At 40.8% G+C, this 23,030-nt stretch overlaps 1 protein-coding gene across 3 annotated transcripts in view; it reads left to right on the top strand.

The window, feature by feature from the left end:
• Nucleotides 1-23,030, top strand: part of ACO1 (aconitase 1) — a 39,712-nt gene that overhangs the window by 1,615 nt on the left and 15,067 nt on the right. For all 3 annotated transcript variants that reach the window (XM_037374584.1, XM_037374582.1, XM_037374583.1), the window contains exons 2-7: nt 9,844-9,964; nt 11,710-11,878; nt 16,086-16,223; nt 18,161-18,230; nt 18,348-18,531; nt 21,854-21,993. In XM_037374584.1, the coding sequence (XP_037230481.1) occupies nt 9,868-9,964; nt 11,710-11,878; nt 16,086-16,223; nt 18,161-18,230; nt 18,348-18,531; nt 21,854-21,993 (798 nt within the window). In that variant the 5' untranslated portion in view covers nt 9,844-9,867. The remainder of the gene's footprint in view (nt 1-9,843; nt 9,965-11,709; nt 11,879-16,085; nt 16,224-18,160; nt 18,231-18,347; nt 18,532-21,853; nt 21,994-23,030) is intronic.

A 23,030-nucleotide genomic window follows, 5' to 3' on the forward strand; every position in this document is an offset into this window, starting at 1 on the left:
TCTTCAGTATTCTTTACTATCAGCAGAAAACTAGGTCTAAAACATAGGATTCTCTCTCCAAACAATTGGAATTGAATTAATATCTCCAAGCGCTCATTGCTGTTACTATTGTTCAGACTGGCTCTATCAATCCACTATACTGAAGTAAAGGAAGACCACCCTAGAGAAGTATTAACACTGGAATGTTTATTTGGTATTGCTTTGCTTAAAAGCAATTGTGCTCCATCAGAATGTCCTAATAAACTTCTGGGGATTGTTACTTCTTCAAAGAAAGTAGAAGGAATTTATAATGTGCGTAGAGTAGGAAGTGCAGCTGACTCTCGGGCCCTCCAGGATCAGTGGTGTGTGTGAGGAGTTACTAAGAAAAATGTCGATACTTTAATCATCCTGGGCTTTGTAAGATAGAGGAAATTCCTGGAGAGGTTTTCAGTGAATGATGGAATCTGCTCACTTAGCAGTGCTTTGCAGAGTCTATCATGCAGAACTGCTGCTGAACTGAAGACTGTAGGACTTTCAAACTGCGTTTTTGTTGTCATACCACATTTGTAATTTAGCATGTTTCTTTCTCTCTGGCTCCCTTTAGCCAGAGGATAATATATTCCCATTTGATATTATTAAATTAAAATGGTGGAAGAGATGAAACAATAATTGCAGAAAACCAGAGAAGAAACACTAATAATACTTAAACAGTAAGAATAGCAGCAAATCTCTTTTGCTAGTATTTTCTGACATAGACTCTCACTGTAGGATTTCATCGCATATTAGCTTGAAATTTTTTCCCTCCTTGAGGTAACAGTCTACTTAAGATCGCTGGAAGGTTATGGTTTGAAGAGTGGTCCCTTTCCTTTTCTGAAAGGACCATCAGAGAGATGGTAAAAAGGAGTCTTAATTTCCAGTCTGCTCTGTTTGTGTGAATAGAAGCTAAGAATTTTTCAGGCTTCTTGCCTTCAGTGCTGCCTTAGGGAGTGGTTAGTTCAGAAAATTTCCTCTAGGTATTCGGCACTTCCTCGCAGGAATTGGGACATCCCACGACTCTAGCTAGGGTCAGGACTCTAGAACCTTGTGAAGGAGGGTGTTTGGTTTTGCTTGATTGTTTGGTGTTGGGGTTTTGGGGGTTTTCTTTTTGTCCCTCCCTCCAAGCTTTTAGTGGAAAATGGTTCTGAAAAAGACAGTTGAATTAAAACTATTTTGTGGAACTTAATTTGCCTTCCCAGGGAGCTTGGCCAGTAAATTCTGGTAACGGCTAGTTGGAATTGATGAAATCTTGTCAGATAGGCACTCATTCTGCTTACAGGCTGAAGCCATGGGTGTTTGAAAGCCAGATTCATCTGTCCAAATAGTTGAATAGCTGCTGTGATTATAGGCTGCAATTTTTGTTGTGAGAAAATTATCTTTCATTATTTCCAGAGCACAAATTCAGGATTTGTCTTGAAATGGCATGAGAAGTTAGAACTTTTTCCCCATGATGCCAGATCTATTTCACAACAGCAGTAATCCTCACATCAGTTCTTCATCCTGAAAGGACTTCTTCCACCTACGTATCTTTAATAGCTCTGAAATAGTTAAGATAGCAAGTTACCAAAAGAAGTTTTAGGGGTACAGAGCTGGTACAGCGGTAATGGTGTGAGTAGAGAGCTGACTCACAATAGCCCTGTTTTGTTTCCCTTTCCCACGCACCTCTGCAGTGTTCCTCCTCCCCTTCACATGAGCCTTTTGAAACAAACGGATCAATACTGAGATGTATTTTAATCCTGCCTGTTGAAATTGACACCAAATTTCAGACTGAACCTTTGTACACACTTACAGTCTGTACTCCAGAATACTTAGTGCTTCCGTGTTAACTTACCGGTGTGAATGTGTTTCTGTGTGTTACACTGGATTTTATTTTTTTTACTAACACTGAAAGCTGGTTCTTTGTTAAAATTGGTCCATGCTGCGTATTTGTTAATGAACAGTGTAAGACTGCTAACGTAGGAGAAATGAGCAGCAAGTTTGTTCAGTGGTAGGAAGTAGGTTAAAGTTCAGAGTTGCTCTTTCAGGGAGGAAAAGAAAAAAAGAAAAATCAAGGCTTCATTTTTCGGAGTTCTGTAGCCTCCAGATAAGCTTCCCTGTATTCTCAGGCATAATTTTTCTTTCGCTGCTCATTTTTCTGCAGCGAAAAGAAAAGTAATCTCTACTTTTTAACTGGGACACACAGTGGTGAGTCTGCTGACACAGCATTCCCTCAACACTTATGCCTGCAATCTGGATTTTGTTAACTGTAAGTATAGCTTGCATTCCAGAAGCTGTCTGAGGTATCCTAGATGCCTGTGCTCGCCCAGATCACCAAAAGCTGGTGAGTTGTGTACAAGAGAAGTGTTTTGACTGTCCCATAAGCAGTAAGTGAACTAATAGTGTTGAAGTAAGGGAGGAGGTAGCATTTGGCTTTCTGGAGGGATGACCCAAGGGAGGGTAATATCCACATCTTGGGAACTGCACATGCTTCTAAACTTCCAGCTCACTTACAGCCAGAGTTAATTTAATACCTAAAGGTTTGATTTCACAGGCTTAATCTCTGAACTAAATCTTCAGTTCCCATATGTGCAACACAGCGCTGCTAACGAAGTAAACTGGTCAAAATGCTTATGACAGCCTGTGAAATACACAAATTATAGAAATATGCACTTAAAAACCTGTCCAGTGCACTGGAAGTGTAGCACATCATGGCTCTGAATAACTCGGTATTTTAGCATTGCAGTTCTAGGCATCAGAAGAAAGCAGTCAAGTCTGCAATCCAGAGTCCTGATTGTGTTCCAGTAGAGTTCCTTGAGTGTTAAAGTTGAAAGGGGTCCCCGAAACTTTGCTTAGAGAGCGTTTATTAAAACTTCCTTTACATATTACTGCATTTTCTTCCAGTGTGCAATAATGGTGTAGTTTATAGTTGCTCAGTCATCAGATGGCTAGTGGGCTTCTCTTTAAGAATCTGTATGTAACGATGGACTTCTGTTGGAGAAACACAAAGATTCTTTCTCAAATATCTTCACTGTTAGCACTGAAATCTTGCTACTGACTGCTTACAGCAATGCAGCACTGTGCATTTCTTATATTGTGTCCTTATCTGTCACATGTGGAATAAGTGTTAAATAGAGCTTCTCTCAATCAAAACAAGAAACCTGTGTTTATTGCAACAGTAGTTGTGGGCATCCACAAGTAATTATAGCTAGATACATTATAAAACAAGACTCTGCTTGTTCTGGTAGTGGTGTTGAACGCTGTCCAAATGCTGGGGGCATTTGTGTTTTGAGTTGGGTTTTTTTTGGTGAGGGGGTGTGCTTGGTTGTGGTTTGGGTTTTGTTTGGTTTTTTTGGTTGTGGGTTTTTTTTAATTTTGTTTGCCAGGTGGTTTTTTTTTGTATGTGTATGTTTTTGTTGTGTTGTGGTTGTTTTAGCTTCCCCCCCCCCCCCCCCCAGGGTAACAGAAACTTTTTTTTTAGGCTTGGATATTTACTTGGATATTTAAACTACAGTTTCTTTTCCCTACCACGCAAATAGCTGTATTAGTTTTTTTCTAAACTGACTTAAGATATGGATGGATTTACTTACCAAAGTTTTGCTACTGCAGACACTTGACTAATAGTGGAGGGGTTGGACTAATAGTGGAGGGGTTGTCTTTCCATATGAAAAATTCTGACTTCTGGCACCATGCTTAGCATGGATATTTTCCTTCCTTGCTTTTCAAGCAAATAGACATGCACTGAGCATGCTGCAGTTCCAACAGGACAGAAGTTCCTACTTGCTGGACCTGCTAAGAGATATTTGTTTATGGCTAAGTGACCTATAACTTTGGTAAACTGGAAGTAGTCATCAACATTTTTAATTAAGGCCCATTTCTGAGTAGAATGTGGAACAATAAGAAGAGCTGTGTAAGGTGCAGGGATTCATTTCTGCGGGGGAACTGAGCAACAGCCCTCAGTTTAAGAAGTGCTGTTGAGCTATATATAAATCTTAGTAATGTCACAAAAAGCATGCTCAATATTGTCAATAATTAGAGGTGCTTACCACATACTTGGCAGCTAAGTACAGATACACATGCGGTGTTAACCAGACTGGACAAAACTAAGGAAAATAAATTGGGGGAGTAGGAGGAGGAACGATAATCACAGTGGAGGGTGGTAAGACGAGATTCAGCATGGGTGGAAAACAGTGTATTTTTCAAGCAAGGCCACGAGTGTTCCCTATGTCCTCTGCCTTGTCAACAGGAGAGGGCTTTTATTGTAGTAGTCTGCCAGCTCACCTCTCCTTTTCCCAGTTTTCAGTTGGAAGTTTCTTCACAGATTTCTTGCAAGTCCAGGCAAGTCTGAGCCTTCCCCCTTTCCTTGATGGCTGATAAAATACCATCTTTGCTTTGCCAGAGTGTAACCTCTTCTAGCATTTCTAGTGTTTTGGTACAGTGTTCAAATTAAACTGCTCCTTTGCTGAGTGTGTGCTTCCCAGTGGTGGCCAAGAATTTACCCACTCTCCAGGAAAAAGGTTTTACTACTTGAAATCTTAGTCAAGCTATTAGGCGTTAAGTTTTGTGAATAGATGTTTGAAATTAACTCTTCCTATTAATAATGTTGGCACCTCTGCATAATTTGGAAGACAACAGCTAAAAAACCAAAGATGGAGTAGAAAAGGCTGTGCTGGAGGCATGTTCTCTTTCCCTGAGTGGAATTAATATGTCTGCACTAAAATGCTGAGTGACTGTGTCTGTTCTGTTCCTCCTTTATGGCCTGAAGCTCAGACAGAAGTTGTCTTATCCAGAGGCTTTTTCCCTTTTTTTTTTTTCTGTGGGTCAAACAATATAGATGTGTCCTTGGTGTTGGAGGAAAATGCCAGATCAGTGGTGCTACTGTAGGCTGTACACCTCAGCTTTGTCCCCTGTATAGCCCAAACCAGGACTGCAGGCACAGTCAGCTGATAGATGCTAGACAATAAAAGTTTAATATTAATAAGATTATGCCTGACAGTTCAAAGGAGCTTTTTAAAACAGAAGACCCTGACCTTTAGAAGGCTGAAGTGATGGAGATTGTCTATTGTGATTACTCAGAACTGGGACGTATGGAACCTGAAGCTATTATCTTTGAAAGAAGCAGCAAAATAGTGAGGTGATCAAGATACGGAACAACTTGTGAAGCCGACTGTCAAGATAGGAACTGATAGAAGTTTTATTGTGGAATCAAGGTATTATGTAACGACTATAAATATGTGACTGAAAATCTTGTAAGCTTGTCACTCTCTGCGGAGGTGACCCAACACTGCTGGACCGATTAAGACATGCAAACCTAGAGTAACCCATAAGAGTTCGAGTTTCTTCTTTTACACTTGGTTTGTCCTCAGACACTGCTGTAATAAATAATAATATTACTAATAAGGAGTCTTTTGTAAACACTCATGTCATGTATGACAGAAAAAGCACAATTTACTGTCAGCATGTATGTTGAAGTGATGTCTAGAACAGCTCTGGCATCTTCAGATATTCTCTTAGGTATAGCAGGAGGCCAAACAGCATACCTTTTCCCTCTCTACGGTCTGCATGAGATAATTTCTACAAGTGCAAAACTACAAGATATATCAGGATGCTTTCTCAATTCCATTAATTTCAGTAAAATTTCAATTTGTGGAAATTGTTCCAAGTCACATTGCTGCTTTTAAAGGATTCTGAAGTGGAGCCTAGGACCCACAATCAAGAACATGCTTTAAGTAATACCTCAATTACTGAACCGAGTTCTTTTCCAATAGAAGGTGGTGTGATGTCACTCATACTGTATTTATGTTGGATACTCAGAACTAAGTTACATCAACGTAAGATTTGAAATCAACACAAGTGACATGTTTAAATCTCCCATGAATATTCTTTTTTTTTAAAAAAAAAGTGGGTTTAAGTTACATACTTTAATCCTTTTTTTGTGGAGATCTGCATGAGACTTCAATGTGCTTTAAGTATATTTGATTTAGTTGATTAACTTTTAAGGGAAGAGGGAACATGGAGGGTACAGACACCTTTTTCCTTCTGTCCCCTTGGGCTTGTGCATACTTCCTAGGCACTGATCATCAGATGGTGTGGTCTTCAGGCTGCTGTAGACATCTCCGTATGTAGTACAGCGGGCAGGTGTTTTTGCACTGATCTTTTGGTGCTAGTAAGCATTTGAGCTCTCATGGTAAAAGCGAAATTCGTTGACCCACTCAATACAGATGAAATGAGGAATGTTGTACTCTGATTTTGCTAGTACAAATGCTTTGTTAAAATATCACAAAGTAAAACTTGCATTGCCAGAGAAACATGAACTCTCCTGTGTCATATCTAGGGATACAGCCAGTATGGAACAGCTGTTACAGCCAGGGGCTCATTATCTACTCTGAAGCACAAATGTTGCATGAATGAAAACCAGCTTCCTTTTTTTCTATTTGGAAAGTTAGGACCTTGGCCAAATAAATTTGCCCCTCTTGGTATTCACAGTTGGAATCCTTTTGCACTTGCTTCTCAGGGGAAGAGGGAGAAGTGGAGCTTGGGGAGAGAAAAGCCAGAAGTCAGACTTTCTGTGGTGAACTGATGTGCAGTCTGTAGGTGAATTGGAGACGTACCGTGGTGAGAGATGGAGCTAGGTGCCACAGGGCTAAGCAACTGCATTGATGTAACAAGGTGAATGGAAAACGATGTTGATAAATAGGGAGTGTAGATTTAAAGATGATCAGTATTAGTACCAGCCCAAATGTCAGTGTTCAGAATTGTATTAGTAGGCACAGGAAAGGCTAAAATAAAGCTATTGTTTGTCTGGTACACCTTATATAAGTCATGCAACCCTTTGAGAAGGTTCCACTAATGAGACTCTGTGCCTTTTTTTTTTTTTTTTTTTTAAAAAAAAAAACAAACAGCCCTCCCCAGTTGAATCATTTTCATCTATTTCAGTCAGCTGAAACCCCTAGAGTCCTAGGGCTGTATCCAGAGTTGCACAAACGCTAAAGAATGTGTGTCTGGATAACTGGAGAGGGGGGAATGGCTTGGGCTGGAGTTGCAGCTCTTTTCCAAGGCCAGGATGAGCTCTGTTTGTGTGGGTGGCTGATGACTGTTAACATTAGAAGCCTCATATTCTGTACTTCTGTCTTCCTGAGGGCCACTGTGTGGAATCCTATTTCAGATGTGACCTCCACACAAACAGTTTTGAGGTTGTTGGGCAGAAGATGGAGTGCTTGCTTTATGTGTGATCAGCTATTACTGTGGTCATGTGGCACTGGCCGCGGTCAATGCATGTGACCCTGTGCACTGCACCAGTCCCAGACACAGATGTCAGCTCCCCTGTGTGCTAGCCTGTTGGCATATTTACATTTCAGTGCCTGCAAAACATGAGTAAATATTCTGTGCTGCAATCACAAGTTAATCTGTATCTATCTCAGTGACTACTTAAAAATTTTGGTGTACTCAATCTGCAGGGTATTGTGTGCTCACATCTTTTTGGCAGATCACTAGCTTGAGTTCTGTGCTGTGGCCACTTGGTTTATAATTTGCTGTCTAGAAACAGCAGTCAGTATGACTGAGGCTTCTTGGGCCCTATGAAATTTGCTACAGCAATGCTGCAAATAGTATTCTTTTTCTAGATCCTTTGCCTCTTTGCAAGGATTTCTAAATGGCTTACCAGGTTGAAAGAGTTGTTCATATCAGTGATCAGGCAGGTGAAAAGAACATGTATTTAGGCCTTGGTCGTCCCACAATTTGGCGTACTTGTGTAACTTGCTGATGAAAGCAGGTTTGTACTGAAGTGTCTCATACTGTGAACTAAAAAAGTTGTGTTCAGGGAAGAGGGTGATGTTGGGCAAAGGAATGCTAACAAGTAGTTACTGTCATAGCATCTTGAATTGCTAATGTGGTTTGCCAGGACACTGGCTTGGGTAGGAAATGTTACGGCTGCAATTTATACTTAAATAAGAGGATGTGAATTGAGTACAGTAGACTCATTAATGGTCATATCAAAATAATGATCTTCTACTTTAGCTGTTGGGTTATCTCAGCATTTTCTATCTTCAGCTACCCTTAGACTTTCCCATGAGAAGTGGGTATGCATAATATAAAGTTCTCGGCTTGGAAGACAGAAAATAAAGCTCATCAGGAGCATAGATGGCAAGGAGACGAAGGAAGCAGTTTATTTTGATCATGCTCAATTGTGGAAGCACAGCTTGTTTAGAAGAGAAACAGCTGAGTAGTTTATGCTGTTTAAAGAAGATGACACCTAAACTTGGTGGGCTTTGTGTGGGATTGGGTATCTGCGGAGCTGGGAAGAGGAATTTCAGAAAATAACTTGTAGGTGGGGACATAAGAGGTGATAGGTTTGGGGTGTGGTGTTTGCAGTCTGTTCATTAGCTTACCTTTCTGCCTTCCCTTGGCATTCAACTTTTTATCTAGAAACTTCCATTGTTTTGTTTGACAGAATTTTGAATTTTTTTCTTTCTTTTGCAGTGTCTTGCTGCTTTACACACTGAACCTTCCTTTGTTACCATTTCTGCTATCTATCCATCTCAGTCTAACCTCTAACTTGGTTGTTGTCTTCAAAATACGTGAAATATGGTTTGTGCTGGAATACTTTACAAATCCCCCATAAATATAATCCACATATTAATATTCCCTGAACAGTCAATGGGACTGACAGATGAAACAGCTAATGCAAGGCCAAAGAGTGAATTAATTTGTTTTTAACACAGATGGGACTTTGTGTGTCCCTTTGCACCCGTCTCCAAGGCCTGTCAAAGGATGTGCATCTTATACCTTGGTTTTTTTGTTGTTCTGTGAAAAACTGGGACAAGGGAAGATAATGTTACTTGAAGATAAGAACGGTGCCACAGGTGAACAACAATAGATCTGGAAATCAGGCCTATGTTTTTCTCTCTCCTAAAAAAGTTTTAATCATGATTGGGAATGTTTCCAGGCACTGGAAGAGGATTGTCCTTACTGTTAAATAGTTAACTTGCTCCTTGGCATGTGTTGGCCTAAGCTGGTGCTCCCAAAGGAGCCCTGGCAGAGTTCAGGTCTTAAGAAGTGTCCTACAAACTGTTCCATTAGGCAGTTTGCATGCAGTTAACCTATTCTGGAGACTGAGAGATATTTCTAGAGTGAATTTGGGCCTGTCTGTGCTAGTTGGCCTTGATATTGGGAATATGTCAGGGTACTTTAGCTTGTATAAGTGAACCCTAAAAGTCCTAGGACCCAGTGGAATGTTCTATCCAGTAAGCCATTAGGGTGCCCACAAAGAAGAAAAGGTCTCAAACTAGAACTATGTTTACAATAGTCTGCTTTTATTTTTGTGGCAACCCTGATGAATCTTTCAGAAATTGGGAGTGTTCCTTGTGTCTCTGATAGTCAGGATTTGTAATCTTAGTCTGTAACACTTTCTGGCTCAAGTAAATTTATCGTGTTTTCTGTTTTGGTTGAATTGTTTTTAGTTTTGGATGCAAGTGCCTGTCTGTTCCACTTTAGACCAAGGCCACTTAAGAAATGGGACCACATTGTGGTGATGGTTCATGGACATAGAGACACAAAGGGCTGCCTAGAAGCAGCATAAAGAACACTGCAGCCATTGAATTTCCTTTGTAAACTGTGTGGTGTATAAATATTTTTCACAATGCTGTTATCTTCCTGCAGACCGTTTTATCTCTGAGGATGTGTTACAAGTAGCTTTGTAGGGGTAAGGGCATGACCAGCACAGACTGTGCAGTACCTTTTTGTCTGGTACAGACCTTGTATGTGGGATATACACGTTGTGGTACTGTGGGGCATGTACTTTGTACGCAGTGCAGATGTTGTGAAAATGGCTCTGATTTTTCTTCTCTGTTTTAGGGACACCAAGGGTCTCGAATAACCATGAGCAACCCTTTTGTACGTATCTTGGAGCCGCTGGACCCTAAACAGCCTCTGAAGAAGTTCTTTAATCTGAGCAAATTGGAAGATGTGAGATACGGTACGTTCACAACACAAAGGAAGCATTACATTAATATTGATGAACAGAACTTGAAGAGATTTTGCAACACTGGATAATATTTGGTCTCTGGAGAGAACTGTGAATTCGGAAGATGGTTCTTGGAAACAAAATATTACCAAAAATTTGTTCTGGGAGTTTAGGACTACAGAAATACTGGCACAGGTCACAGTATTCTCTCAATATAGTATGCACACTGTAGTCTTGTTTTCCTTGAGTGCATGAGGAGTACTAGGCCAGACTAGTATGAGCACAAATATATGAGCACAAGTTTTCTCATATGCTGTTATGCTACTGTGAAAGGCTAGAAAGGACTGAACACTGATATGATGGAATCATCCAGAAAGATTGTTCAGCTTTAAAAAGTAGTGGCTAGGAAGTCCTTTCTGAGGAGGTTTTTTTCCTTATTTCCTCTGACACTTCCAGAATATACTTGGTCATCTTCCATGTGGCACTGGTAAAAATCTTACCATCTCTGCCACTGACTTAGAGAGCAAGTATCTTTAGCTTAGAGGTCTTGATGTTGGGTATTTTTCCTCTTTCAAGAAAGGAACAGGTGATTAAGGAGAAGTCAGGAAGCAAGAGGAGGAACATTTTCTCTGAATGTCAGCAACGCATATCTATTGCAGTGTTTAAATAAGAAATCAATTAATGTTGGGCGTAGTGTGTGAGAAGCAGAGATGAGTCTTAAGAAATAGACAAATATATGTATGGTACTACCAGCTGATCTATTCCAGAAGTAAAAACTCCAGATACTTTAAAGAAAACGGGATGTAATTCTCACTGTCCAGCAGAAAGATGGAATAACTTAACAACAGAAGAATGGGGTGGGTGAGAAAGAAAATTTAAAAAACCCAAACCAACAACAACCAAGAAAACCCGTCAAAAAACAACCAAAGCCCGCCCCAAATGATTCTGAATGACTGTGTCCTGAATAATAGTTGGTTGGGGTTTTTTATGATAGCAGTAATGAGGTCTCACTGTGATTAAATTACTTTTGTGTCTTGGGGGCCCTGTGTAGAAAGTTTGGACAAGCTTCTCAAGAGACTTTCAAATGTAAATATTCTGAGACTAAATCAAACAGCTATTATTACAGTGGACCAGGTGAGAAAGGACAGAGAAACTTCTTCCTTTAAACCCATTGCTTGTAGTAAAGCTGTTAGGACTGCTCTAATGATATTTCATGTTATCTTCTGTAAGCATTTCTATCTTGAAATAAAAGAAGATTAGCAGATGCACATTCTTCCTGCCATTCAGTTTCGTTCTCCATCTATTGAGAAGAAGAGACTGCCTAGACCACCACCACTATGCGTTCCAACATGTCAGGCAGAAAATTATGTTTTTCTAGTGCATTTATATGACTATGTTCAGTGGCAAGAGTGAGAGGAAACTGCAGAGAAACAAGGTGAACACAGTATGTTTTCAGAGTGGCATTGCTGTGGAGAGTGGAAGAGCTGTGGAAGAGTCCTTTCAGGAAGGACGTCTGCTGTCTTACAGGGACTGAGGTAATAAATCTGCTCAAAGAATGAGTGGAACAGGTCAGTTAGCAGCGACCTCCTGACGAAGCTGGAGGCTAGAAAAGGGTATGTGATAATTTGGGATAAAGTCTTGTGAGAATATGGGGACAGCATGTGAGGACCTGTCTGCCCCAGGCGTGGAACTCTGCACTTGCTGACATGTACCCTAAGGTAAAAACTGAATTTGTTTCTTGCCTCTTACCCATGCAGCACGCCTGCCATTTTCTATTCGAGTCCTCTTGGAAGCAGCGATCCGTAACTGTGATGAGTTCCTAGTAAAGAAGGGAGATGTTGAGAATATTCTCAACTGGAAAGTGGTGCAACACAAGAATGTTGAAGTGCCGTTCAAGCCTGCAAGAGTTATTCTGCAAGACTTCACGTGAGTGTGATGCTCTCCAAAGCTAGGAAGAGGGGCTCTTGAAAGGGCAGAAATGCTGGGCTTGGGGTGGAGTGATGAGGTGAGGGAAAGAATGGCAGTGAAATGTTTGGAAAGACCGCTTTCACCTTTCCTGGATGTCATGCTGCAGACAGCACTTGGAGAGGCAAACACTCATGATAAGAGTGTTAAATGAAGCTTTTCTTGGGTGGAGAAATATCTTTATGAAACTCTTCAATATAGAGGGGAAGAAAATGGGATGGCTAAATTGCACCCAAATGAGGCAATTCAGAGTTTAGAGGTTTTGTTGTTGCTTGGGAATAGTGTGGTAGTGTATCTTTCCCGCGCCTCACCCCCCACCCAGGGGCTCTTGCTTTCAGTTCTCTACCCTTTTCATGTCTCATTTATAACCCATATCATATTTTCTCTTCCAAGTCAGTGTTATTCCAAATACATATTTTTAAAGACTGCTCTACTATTGAAAAAATGAGTGTCTAGTTTTTCCCAGGAAAGCAAATTGAAGTTCATACCTAATGGACTCTGAAAAAACTGGGCCTTGTTATTGCAATGCAGTTAGTCCCCATGTGTCAGTGTGTAATAGTCCCTGGTAGATCTGGAAAGTAATTTTTAAGGTGGAACAGTAGCTTTTAACTGTTTTTAATACAGCATTTGACTTGCAAGTCCACTGTCCTTTGCACGTTTGTCCTCTACCTTTGTAAGAATTTAGTTCACCCACGGTAAGCCCCGTGCTGCTAAGCTGTCAGTTGACTTTATTTTTCAGAACAGTAAAGTCCCTTAGCTATCCTACCTTCTCTTACGCATTTTCCCAAATGTTGTCCAGGTGCTAGAGATCCAGTACAGCTGAACTCTTAAAGATATTAGGAAAAACTGGCAAAGCCTCAATTGAAAAAAGTGCTGATTTCCTAGTTATATTGTACCTGCTGACTGCTGTTAACATTTTAAAAAGCTGGAGCAAAGAGGAAGCCAAACTTTCAAGCAAATATTTTTTTCTTTGTTCCTGCACTTTCTTGCCCCCTACTTTCCTGCTGAGTTTTAAAAATTTGCCTGTAAGTCTTCAGAGCAGCAGCAGTCATGAAAAACGAGCTCTTCAACAGACTGCTGAAAGAGATCTTTTGGAAAAGGCAGCTTTGCCAACTTTCCAGAAACCGTATGACAACTACATTCATGTGTTCTGCATTAGAATTATTGAATTTCCTAGATCTAATCATTCTGTAATCGTCATGAGCTCTTCTAAGACTGTAGATGGATGTTGTGTCTGTTCCTTTTCAATTGTTTAAAGTTTGTAAGCTGGCAAAAGAACTCTTCTAATCCCTTCCTCCCACACCTGCCCTCCCCCAAGTTCACCTAGGTGGCTTAACAGTTGTTATGCTGTTGTCCCAGAATATGCATATTCCAAGGAAAATAAACTGCTCTAAAACATCATGTCAAGGTTACATGATGTGGACCCTTTTTTCTGTTTGTTTTTGGAAACACTCAGGATTGTCAAGCTAAAACTCTGGGAATGACAAGGCCTTTTCTCTTCTTCTTGCATCGTTTCTGATATATTTAAAAATTGTAATAGCTTCCTTATTAGAGTTGAAAACATAAACTCTTGCTGCTTTGAGCTACTCTTGCAGAAACGTAATGGTTTTGGTGGGTTACTGAACAATGCCAGATTCTTATGAGCGCATTGCAGACAGCTCTTTCTGTCTCAGCAGTCAGCAAAATCAGATAGGCTTGTAGGCAAGAGGGTTTCCCAAAGTGATTGAAAAATGTCATCTAGTACATACCTCTGTAGAAGCTGAGAATGCATGTGCTGAGAAGCACCGGAAGCTTTATTAAAATAAATACAGAAATGTGTATGATCTGTTAGGTAAGGCAGGTGTTGAAGTGCCAGAACTTCTAATTACTACTCCTCATTTGCTTATGACTAGACTTGGATTGGAAGTGAAGGATGGGCAAAGGACTCTCATGTGTATTACTTTGACCCTCTGTATAGTTTACATTTCTCACTTAGGAAAGAGGTCTTAATATAGGGATTGAAAAATTATTTTGGATGAATGAGACATACAAACAGAGAAAAAGGCTTGTTAATTTTTAAGTCACTTGAAGTTCAAGGGCTTGCAGATTGTCACAAGATATGAGAAGGCAGAAATGTGAATGTTGGCCTGTAGCCTGAAAACATGCTGTTTGAATGTCATTTGTGGTAAGGTCTTTTGTCAGTGGTAAGTACAATAATTTGTTAGTAAAGATGAATGGTGCACCTTATTTCTCCCTTTTGTGTTTGTCCAGAGATCTGCCAGACCAGTTAACTGTATTTTCAGAAGTGGATTTATGCTGCAAAGGTGTTTTGTAGTCATGTCCTTTGTAATTTAAGAAATCTGATACCTTGCTCTGCCAGTTTCACTTGAAGTGTGGAGGGTACCAAACAGCCCTAAGTATGGAGAAGATTTTTTTGTGTTTTGCAAAACTTGGAAGAGACAACCCTTGCTTTAAAATCAGCTAAATACAGATAACAAAGTATCAAAGAAAGAACATTGCCTTTTTCCCCCTCTGCCCTTCTTTTTTGAACAGACTGGGGAGGAGAGAGAGGAACAGAGCAAAAGAAGATAAACCAGTTCAAGATCCCAAAGGAATGCTGACTAGAACTAAGTTTCCAGATTCCCTGCCAAGCTTGTTAAACTGCTTCTGTTACTTGATGAATTTTGGTTTTAGCTTTTCGTTCTTACTCAGGATATAGATACATTTCTGTCCCTTCTGCTCTTCTGACTTTGTTTTCCCAAGGGTACTGTCTCTGCCATAGAGTAATGATCCCAAGACTCAGGGTAAGGCTGCAATTTGCTTTGTATAGAATTATTGAATCATTTAGGTTGGAAAAGACCTTTAAGATCGAGTCCAGCAGTTAACCTAACAGTGCAAAGTTGGCTACTAAACTACGTTCCTAAGTGCCCCATCTACATAACTTTTAAATACCTCCAGGGACGGTGACTCAGCTCTTTCCTGAACATATGCAGAGTAGTGTGAAATGGTTCTTTAAAAAAATAATAAAAGATTATGAAGAAAAAACTCAGCATAGGTGGCATTTTTCTGTGCCCAAAAATCACTTGGGCAAGAGTCTGAGTAGTGTTGTACTAGTTATGCTGTCAGTATCTTTCTTGGGGTGATGGCAACGAGTTATATTACTGTTGGCTGAGTTTAGGAGCTTTTAGATAGGACTTTTCTTGAAATGTGGTCAGTATCCTTTGTTAGAGCTAGCAGTATGTGCAAAGTTTTTCTAAGACATCTGGTTAGAAGCATTGATTAAATAGTCCCGTATGTAAGCAGTACAAGTATTTTGCATCCTGTACAAATTGCCAAATGTGTAGTGAAGTTAAATAGACTTAAGGTGGAATTTTAAAATTTAACTTTAATGTCTTCAGGCTATATCATGTTTTCTTAATGTTTGATACTGTACTGTAGCCATTGAGACTTGTTCTTTTTCCATGGGTGTCGTGATTTAACCCCGGCTGGTAATTAAATGCCACACAGCCACTTGCTCACTCCCCCCCTCAGCCAGAATGATGGGGAGGAGAGTTGGAAAGGAACGTAAAACTCAAGATAAGAACAATTTCATAACTGAACTAAAATAAAAATGAAAGAACAATAATAATAACAATAGCAGTTACCATGAAAAAGGAGGGAGAGGAATAAAATCCAAAGTGGATGGAGAAAAGAAGACAGGTAATGCACAGCACAGCTGATCACCACTTGTTGACTGATGCCCAGCCAGTCCCTGAGCGATGATCAGCAGCCTTAGCAAACCCCCTGCCGGTTTCTATACTGAACATGACATTCTGTGGTATGGAATATCTCTCTGGCTAGTTCAGGAGAGCTGCCCTGGCTGTGTCCCCCCCCCAGTTTCCTGTGCCACTCCAGCCCTCTCACTGGCAGAGCCCAAGGAACTGAAAAGTCCTTGACTTAGTATAAACATCACCCAGCAACAACTCAAACCGTCAGTGTGCTGTCAGCATTGTTCTCACACCAAATCAAAAAAAAAAGCACTGCACCAGCTCCTAAGAAGAAAATTAACTCTATCCCAGCCAGAACCAGGATGATGGGACAGTAGATGTCTCTTCTGTGTCTCAGGATCTCGCTTGGTTTTGTTTTGTTGTTGTTTTTTTCTTTTTTCTTTTCCTAATGGTATCACCTAGCCATTTCTCTTCTGTTTTAGTGGGGTACCTGCTGTGGTTGACTTTGCTGCGATGCGTGATGCTGTGAAGAAACTTGGTGGGAACCCTGAAAAAATCAATCCTATCTGTCCTGTTGATCTAGTGATAGATCACTCCATCCAGGTTGACTTTAACAGACGGTAAGGATACAAAAAAACTCCTAATGGTAATAAGCAAGCCAGATGCAGTTACTGATAATAAAGGTAGTTCCATTGGTGATACTCTTAGCATTTGGACTATAACATCCTAGACTCAAAGTGTTTAAGTTAAACTGTTGTATCAAGTTGCAGTGAATTAGGTGGGGGAGTTTTGATTTTTTTCTGTGGTGCATCTCTCAGCAGCACAAGTCTGAACTAAATGTTAAAGGCTCAGTTCAGACCTGTGGTGATCATAATTTTCCATAATAACACTGCATTATTATTAGTTGCTTAGAAATAGCTTTTTTCCATATGCACTTTTTTGACCCCGTAGGGCTTTTTTCAAAAGGACGAGTGAGAATGTCTCCTTTCTTCCTTATTTATATAAGAACAGACCTAAGCTGCTCTAGCTCAGCTCTAAGGAAATCTTTGCTAGTTCAGTGCCTCCAGGCAGAAGAGCAAAACACTGATTAATATGGCCCCTGTAAGTGCAGGAAAAACATAATGCTGTTCAATCCTCAGCATGCTACGAAGAGACAAGTACTCACTAGAGCAAGGGTCTACTGAACTAATCTTCCAAACAGATCCTGCAATTACATGTTTCTCAGTTTCCTTCCACCTTCCAAACTCCAGAAGTTTTTTTTGATCTGCAGTTACCTTGCCTGCTAAAATACTCTGTGTATTTATTGTCCTCTATAGGATATAATTTCAAAGTGGGCCACGTAAGTTATAGCAATGCAAAGAAGAAAATTCCTGGAAGGTGGAGATTAAAGAACATAAAGAGCAATTTCTCAGTGCCAATATTTAGAGGTTTCTCTTGAACAAAAGTACTGAACTTCTGAGCAGAAATTGTGAAGCTTGCTGCATAGAGGAATGTTGTCAGATAGTTTTCAAATATAATTTTTTCCTACTTTTTTTAACTGTGTACTATTAAGGATATGAATTCTTACTGATGCTGTTTCATAGTTGACAGGGGAGAAAAGGGCCAAAAAATTTTGACTTAACATTGTTGAAAATCAGCTGTCTTTAGCTGTTTTACTAGAGATGCTGTATCTATTCTTAATCTTAACATAACACTAGACAGTTTAGAAACAGACTCAAAAATTAGGAAGACTCACCTAAAGACTGATCTCTGGGGAAATGGGTGTTATAGCATACTCTATTAAACTAAAACCTAACCTTTTTTCTGTTTAATTTGTGTCATATTTTTTTAAGGTCTTTGGGAAACAAGACTCTTTGTGAACAAGATATGATTTCTTCTTTACCATAGGACAAAATCAACTATTGTGATTCTTTTTCTGTATTATTTTAGTAGTAAGATATATTTTATGTTATCTGTAGTATCTAGGACTTCATTTAGATATTTTTTTGCTAATAATTACTTTTTGTCACAGCTTTTTTTGTATTTCTGTTAGGCTTGCGTGTATGTGGAGAGAACATTGGCCAGCCCTTCCGTTCAGGCCTAAGTTAGGCAGCTGATTCAAGTAAAAAGTTTGTTAACCCTGTCTGCTTTGAAGCACAGGGGCTTCAGGCAGCCCTTTTTCGTCAATGTTAATCTCTTTTTAACTGAAGTTACAGGGGAGTTGTTCCAGTTAGCCTTTACTTCTTTGCTGATAACCTCTGATTCAGGTGTTGGGAACTTCATATTGCTCTAACACATAGTGTAGCTCTTCCCAAACTACAAGTTTTAGGCCTCTCACATATGTAATATGCAGATTAGCACTCGCATTTGAACCAGACTTAAGGTATTACTTAAGATTTCTTAAATCCTTTTCACTGGTTGGCTGCAGTTTACAGCTACAGTGAGATTAAAAAAATGAGATTGATCAGCATTAACATTAGGTAATAACTCTTTTCTTACAACCTTTGGGTATATCTGACTAGACATAAATTTAGTGTGGATACTTTTGGATCTGACAGCTGATTATTTTTACTTGTAGATCAGACAGCTTGCAAAAAAATCAGGACCTGGAATTTGAAAGGAACAAAGAAAGATTTGAATTCTTAAAGGTACCAAAAGAACTAATTCTTTGGAATTTGTTTGCATGGAGAAAAGGGCTATGAACAAAAGTTCTTCTAACGCTCATATGCATTGAAAATTTTTTACTCCAATTCCTTCTGTTTCAGTGGGGCTCTCAGGCTTTTAAAAACATGAGAATTATTCCGCCAGGCTCTGGGATCATCCATCAAGTGAACTTGGAGTACTTGGCAAGAGTGGTGATGGATCAGGACGGCTACTACTATCCAGACAGTGTGGTGGGCACTGACTCGCACACCACCATGATAGACGGCTTGGGAGTGCTTGGCTGGGGTATGTGCAATAGTATGTCACGAACAGTCTGTTGACTGACAAAGCTGTGTTTCAGACTGGTGAATTGACCCTGGCTGGCAGGTTAGCCTCCAGCCAGTTGGTCACTCCTGTCAGCAGGATAGGGGAAGAGAATTGGAACAGCGAATGCAGGAAAAAACCTCATGCGTTGAGACAAAGTTTAATAAATGAAGGGAGGGGGGAGGGAAGTACACATAAGCAAGTGGTGCAGAGACCATCACCCACCAGCACACCAAAGCCCAGCCAGTCCTTGGGCAACAGCTACTTTGGAAAAATTCCCCCACCCCCTGCCTCCCAGTTTTAATGCTGAGCATGATGTTAATGTGGCATGGAATATAGAATCATAGAATGGTTTGGGTTGGGAGGGACCTTGAAGATCATCTAGTTCCAACCCCTTTGCCATGGGCACAGACACCTTCCACTGGGCCAGGCTGCTCAAAGCCCCATCCAGCCTGGCCTTGAACACCTCCAGGGATGGGGCATCCACAGCTGCTCTGGGCAACCTGTGCCAGTGCCTCACCACTCTCACAAGGAAGAATTTCTTCCTAATACCTAATGTAAATCTACCCTCTTTTAGTTTAAAACCATTACGCCTTGTCTGTCACTACACTCCCTGATAGGAGTCCCTCCCCATCTTTCCTGTAAGGCCCCTTTAGGTACTGGAAGGCTGCTGTAAGGTTGTTCTGGAGCCTTCTCTTCTCTAGGTTGAACCTGAACTCCCTCAGCCTGTCTTCATAGGAGAGGTGCTTCAGCCCTCTGAGCATCTTCAGGGCCCTCTGGACTTGCTCCAACAGGTCCATGTCCTTCTTATGTTGGGGTTCCCAAAGCTTATGTCGTGGGCAGACTTGCTGAGGGTGCACTCAATCCCAGTGTCTGTATTGCCAACAAAGATGTTGAACAGCACTGGTCCCAGTATGGAGCCCTGAGGAATGCCACTCATTACCAGGCTCCACTTGGACATTGAGTCATTGACCACAACTCTTCGAGTGTGACCATCCATCCAGTTCCTTATACACTGGGTGATCTATCTGTCAAATCCATGTTTTTCCAGTTTAGAGACAAGGTTATCATGTGGGATAGTGTCAAGAAATTTGCACAAGTCCAGGTAGATGGTGTCACTCTTCCCTCATACATCAATGCTGTAACCGTCTCACAGAAGGCCACCAGATTTATCAGGCACAATTTTCCCTTAGTGAAGCCATGTTGGCTGTCACCAATCATCTCCTTATTTTCCATGTGTCTTAGCATAGATTCCAGGAGGATCTCCTCCATGATCTTGCTGGGTGCAGAGGTGAGACTGACTGGGCCATGGTTCCCTGGGTCTTCCTTTTTTCCCCCCTTTTTGAAAACAGGGGTTACATTTCCCCTTTTCCAGTCAGTGGGAACTTCACTGAACAGCCACAGCTTCTCAAGTATGATGGATAGTGGCTTAGCCACTTCATCTGCGAGTTCACTTGGGACCCACAGATGCATCTCATCAGGTCACTTAGATGGTCTCAACCTTGATCTTCTCCTATAGTGGCAGTTCTTCATTCTCTCAGTCCCAGCCTTTGCCTTCTGTGACTTGGGCGGTGTGGCTGGAGCCGTTGCTGGTGAAGACTGGGGAAAAAAGGTCACTGAGTACCTCAGGCTCCTCCATGTCCCAGATAACCAGGTCTCCTGTTTCCTTCTGGAGAGGGCCTGCATTTTCATTAGTCCTCCTTTTATCACTGATGTACCTTTTCTTGTTGCCCTTGATGTCCCTGGCCAGATCTAATTCTGTCAGGGCTTTCGCTTTCCTTACCTGATCCGTGGCTGCTCGGACAGTTTCTCTGTATTCCTCCCAGGCTACCTGTCCTTGCTCCCACCCTCTATAGGCTTCCTTTTCGTGTTTGAGTTTGTCCAGGAGCTCCTTGTTCATCCATGCCGGCCTCCCAGTGTTTTTGCCTGACTTCCTCTGCATTGGGGTGCAGCATTCCTGAGCTTGTAGGAGGTGATCCTTGAATATTAACCAGCTTTCTTGGGCCCCTCTTTCCTGCAGGGCTTTATCCTATGGTAGTCTACAAAGCAGATCCCTGAGGAGGCCAGACTCTGCTGTCCTGAGTCCACGGTAGTATTCTTGCTGTGTACCCTCCTCGCTGTCCTAAGGATGTTGAACTCCACCATTTCATGGGCACTGCAGCCAAGGCTGTCCTTGCACTTCACGTTCTCCACCAGCTCTTCCTTGTTGGTGAGAACAAGGTCCACCATAGTATCTCTCCTCATTGGCTTCTCTGTCACTTGGAGAAGGATGTTACTGTCAATGCATTCCAAGAATTTCCTGGATTGCCTATGCCCTACTGCATTATCCCTCCAACAGATACTGTTTCCAACAGAATTATCTTTTTAATTAACATCATCTTGCATAAAATAAATTGGAAATTATTTCTCAGAACTATTGTTAGATTAAATGGGGAAGAGGATAGGAGCAGTGGTTTGGCATGCATAAGCTACTATTACAGGCAGTTTGTTCTAGCTTAGTATTAATTAAGCTAAGCAAAGGTAGAATGAGGTTTGAAAGTGGAAGATAAACATGAGAAGGTGTTTCTACAGGCAAAAAGTTATAAAACTGCTGCTTAATGCCAGATTGCTAGTAAACATGGGTTTTTTTAGATTGCATATGACTGACATCTTGATACTTTACCTTATTAAATTAGCAAAATGAAGTAGTCACTTTAATTGCATTCACTCTAATACTGAAGGTGTGCTTACACAAAGGTTCCTAGTTGTTGAAACTGTTGATGTTGGAACTTAACAGATGTAGGGAAGATAGTTCTGTCTTAATAAGTAGCTTTTCTATTAGTATTCTATACTCTTGACTCTAATATTCTTTCTTTCCTTCAAAATAACTTGTAAGTTTTTGTTTGGTGACTAATAGTCATGGTCTGCTTACATTTTGCTCACAGCACGCCATGTTCAATGCCGTGTCGGTCATTCTTTGTTTATGAATTGCATGTTTAAGTCATTAAATAAAACTTACACATCTGTTACTATAAAAGCCGTGTGTCCTCAGAGTAAGTTACTTCGATTTAGACAATAACCTATCTAATGGCTGAGGTGTAAGGATGAAGGTATGAAATGGAAAGAAATCAAAAAAGCCCAACCTTGCAGAAATAAGCAAGATGAGGAGTGCCTCAGCAGATAGCTAAGTCCTCTGCCTGACTGCTCTCCTCTTTCACACCTTAAATTGAGGAATCATCAGTCAGCTGTACTTCATGGGTTTATCTTTGGCATGTTACTTACTGTCTTTCTGAATAGTTGGATTATATACTCCTGTTGTGTACAGGTGTTGGTGGCATTGAAGCAGAAGCAGTGATGTTGGGCCAACCGATCAGCATGGTGCTTCCTGAGGTAGTTGGCTATAAGCTGCTGGGAAACCCTCAGCCACTGGTAACATCCACTGACATAGTGCTCACCATTACCAAGGTAATGAACGTGTGTGCCATTTTGCCATTACGGCTGGAAGCTATGCGTAATCTGTAGGACAGAGCCACTGTACTGCATGCTTAGGAGCCCTGTGTGTGCTTCCATGTAGTCATTATGGACTTTTTTTTACACTTTATCATTCTGTGTGGGTTGCAATCAGCTGCCCAAGGACAACTGCAAATTTGATGGGCAAATCTCTTTCTCAGAAGGCAGACAAAACAGAGCGGAGAACTGATACTGTGTGGCCTGTTCAAATCCTCACATGCAGACCTGTTGTGGAACAACAGTGCTTGTGAAAGGGTCTCGTTTCCCTGCTGCCTTAAAAGAAACATGATGTTTTTCTTTCTTGAAGTCCTTACTTAGAATAAGGCGATGTCAAACCTGGAAACAGACAGTAAGTGCTGCAGTCTGATTTCTTTGACCTGCAGGTGTTTGGCTCACATTGTATGTTTATAATACATTTATCCACTCTGTGGATTGTGACTGAATTAAGAATATTACTGGTTAGCATTATTAAGGGTTTTGGAGGTCAGAAATCTGGTACAGGTTGGTCATGGGATGCTGTCTTTAGACAGAACCTCCAAATGGGGAAAACCAATGCTTTTTTTATGAGTTCATCCACATGTGTGTGTTCATTTACAGTTTGATTCACATACTTGTGTAGTTGGTTCTTCCTGTTTCCCCATCTTCCAGGATTTCCTGGCTAAAGACCTCACACTGTTCTTCTCTCCTTAGAATGTCACGTTGAGAAAAATGCAATTGTTATAAGATAGACTGTAGTTTAAATGAGATGAAGAGCAAGTTTAGAAGGAGTACATCCCTGTACTTACTGTACCTTATTATTGAAACTACATCTGTGTCCTCATCCTTGTGACTGAGTTTACCAAAGCTTTGCAAATGGCTAAAAAGTTGAAAGCTGTATTTCATAATGTACATGACTCTTGTTCACTGCATTTGGCATTTCACTCTGAGAGACATGGAGCAAGAAGTAAAGCCTGTATATTTTACCTAGTGTATAATCAGGTCTTTGACACCTA

This window comes from Falco rusticolus, chromosome Z, assembly GCF_015220075.1.
Source record: "Falco rusticolus isolate bFalRus1 chromosome Z, bFalRus1.pri, whole genome shotgun sequence".
In the NCBI taxonomy this organism is placed as follows: Eukaryota; Metazoa; Chordata; class Aves; order Falconiformes; family Falconidae; genus Falco; species Falco rusticolus.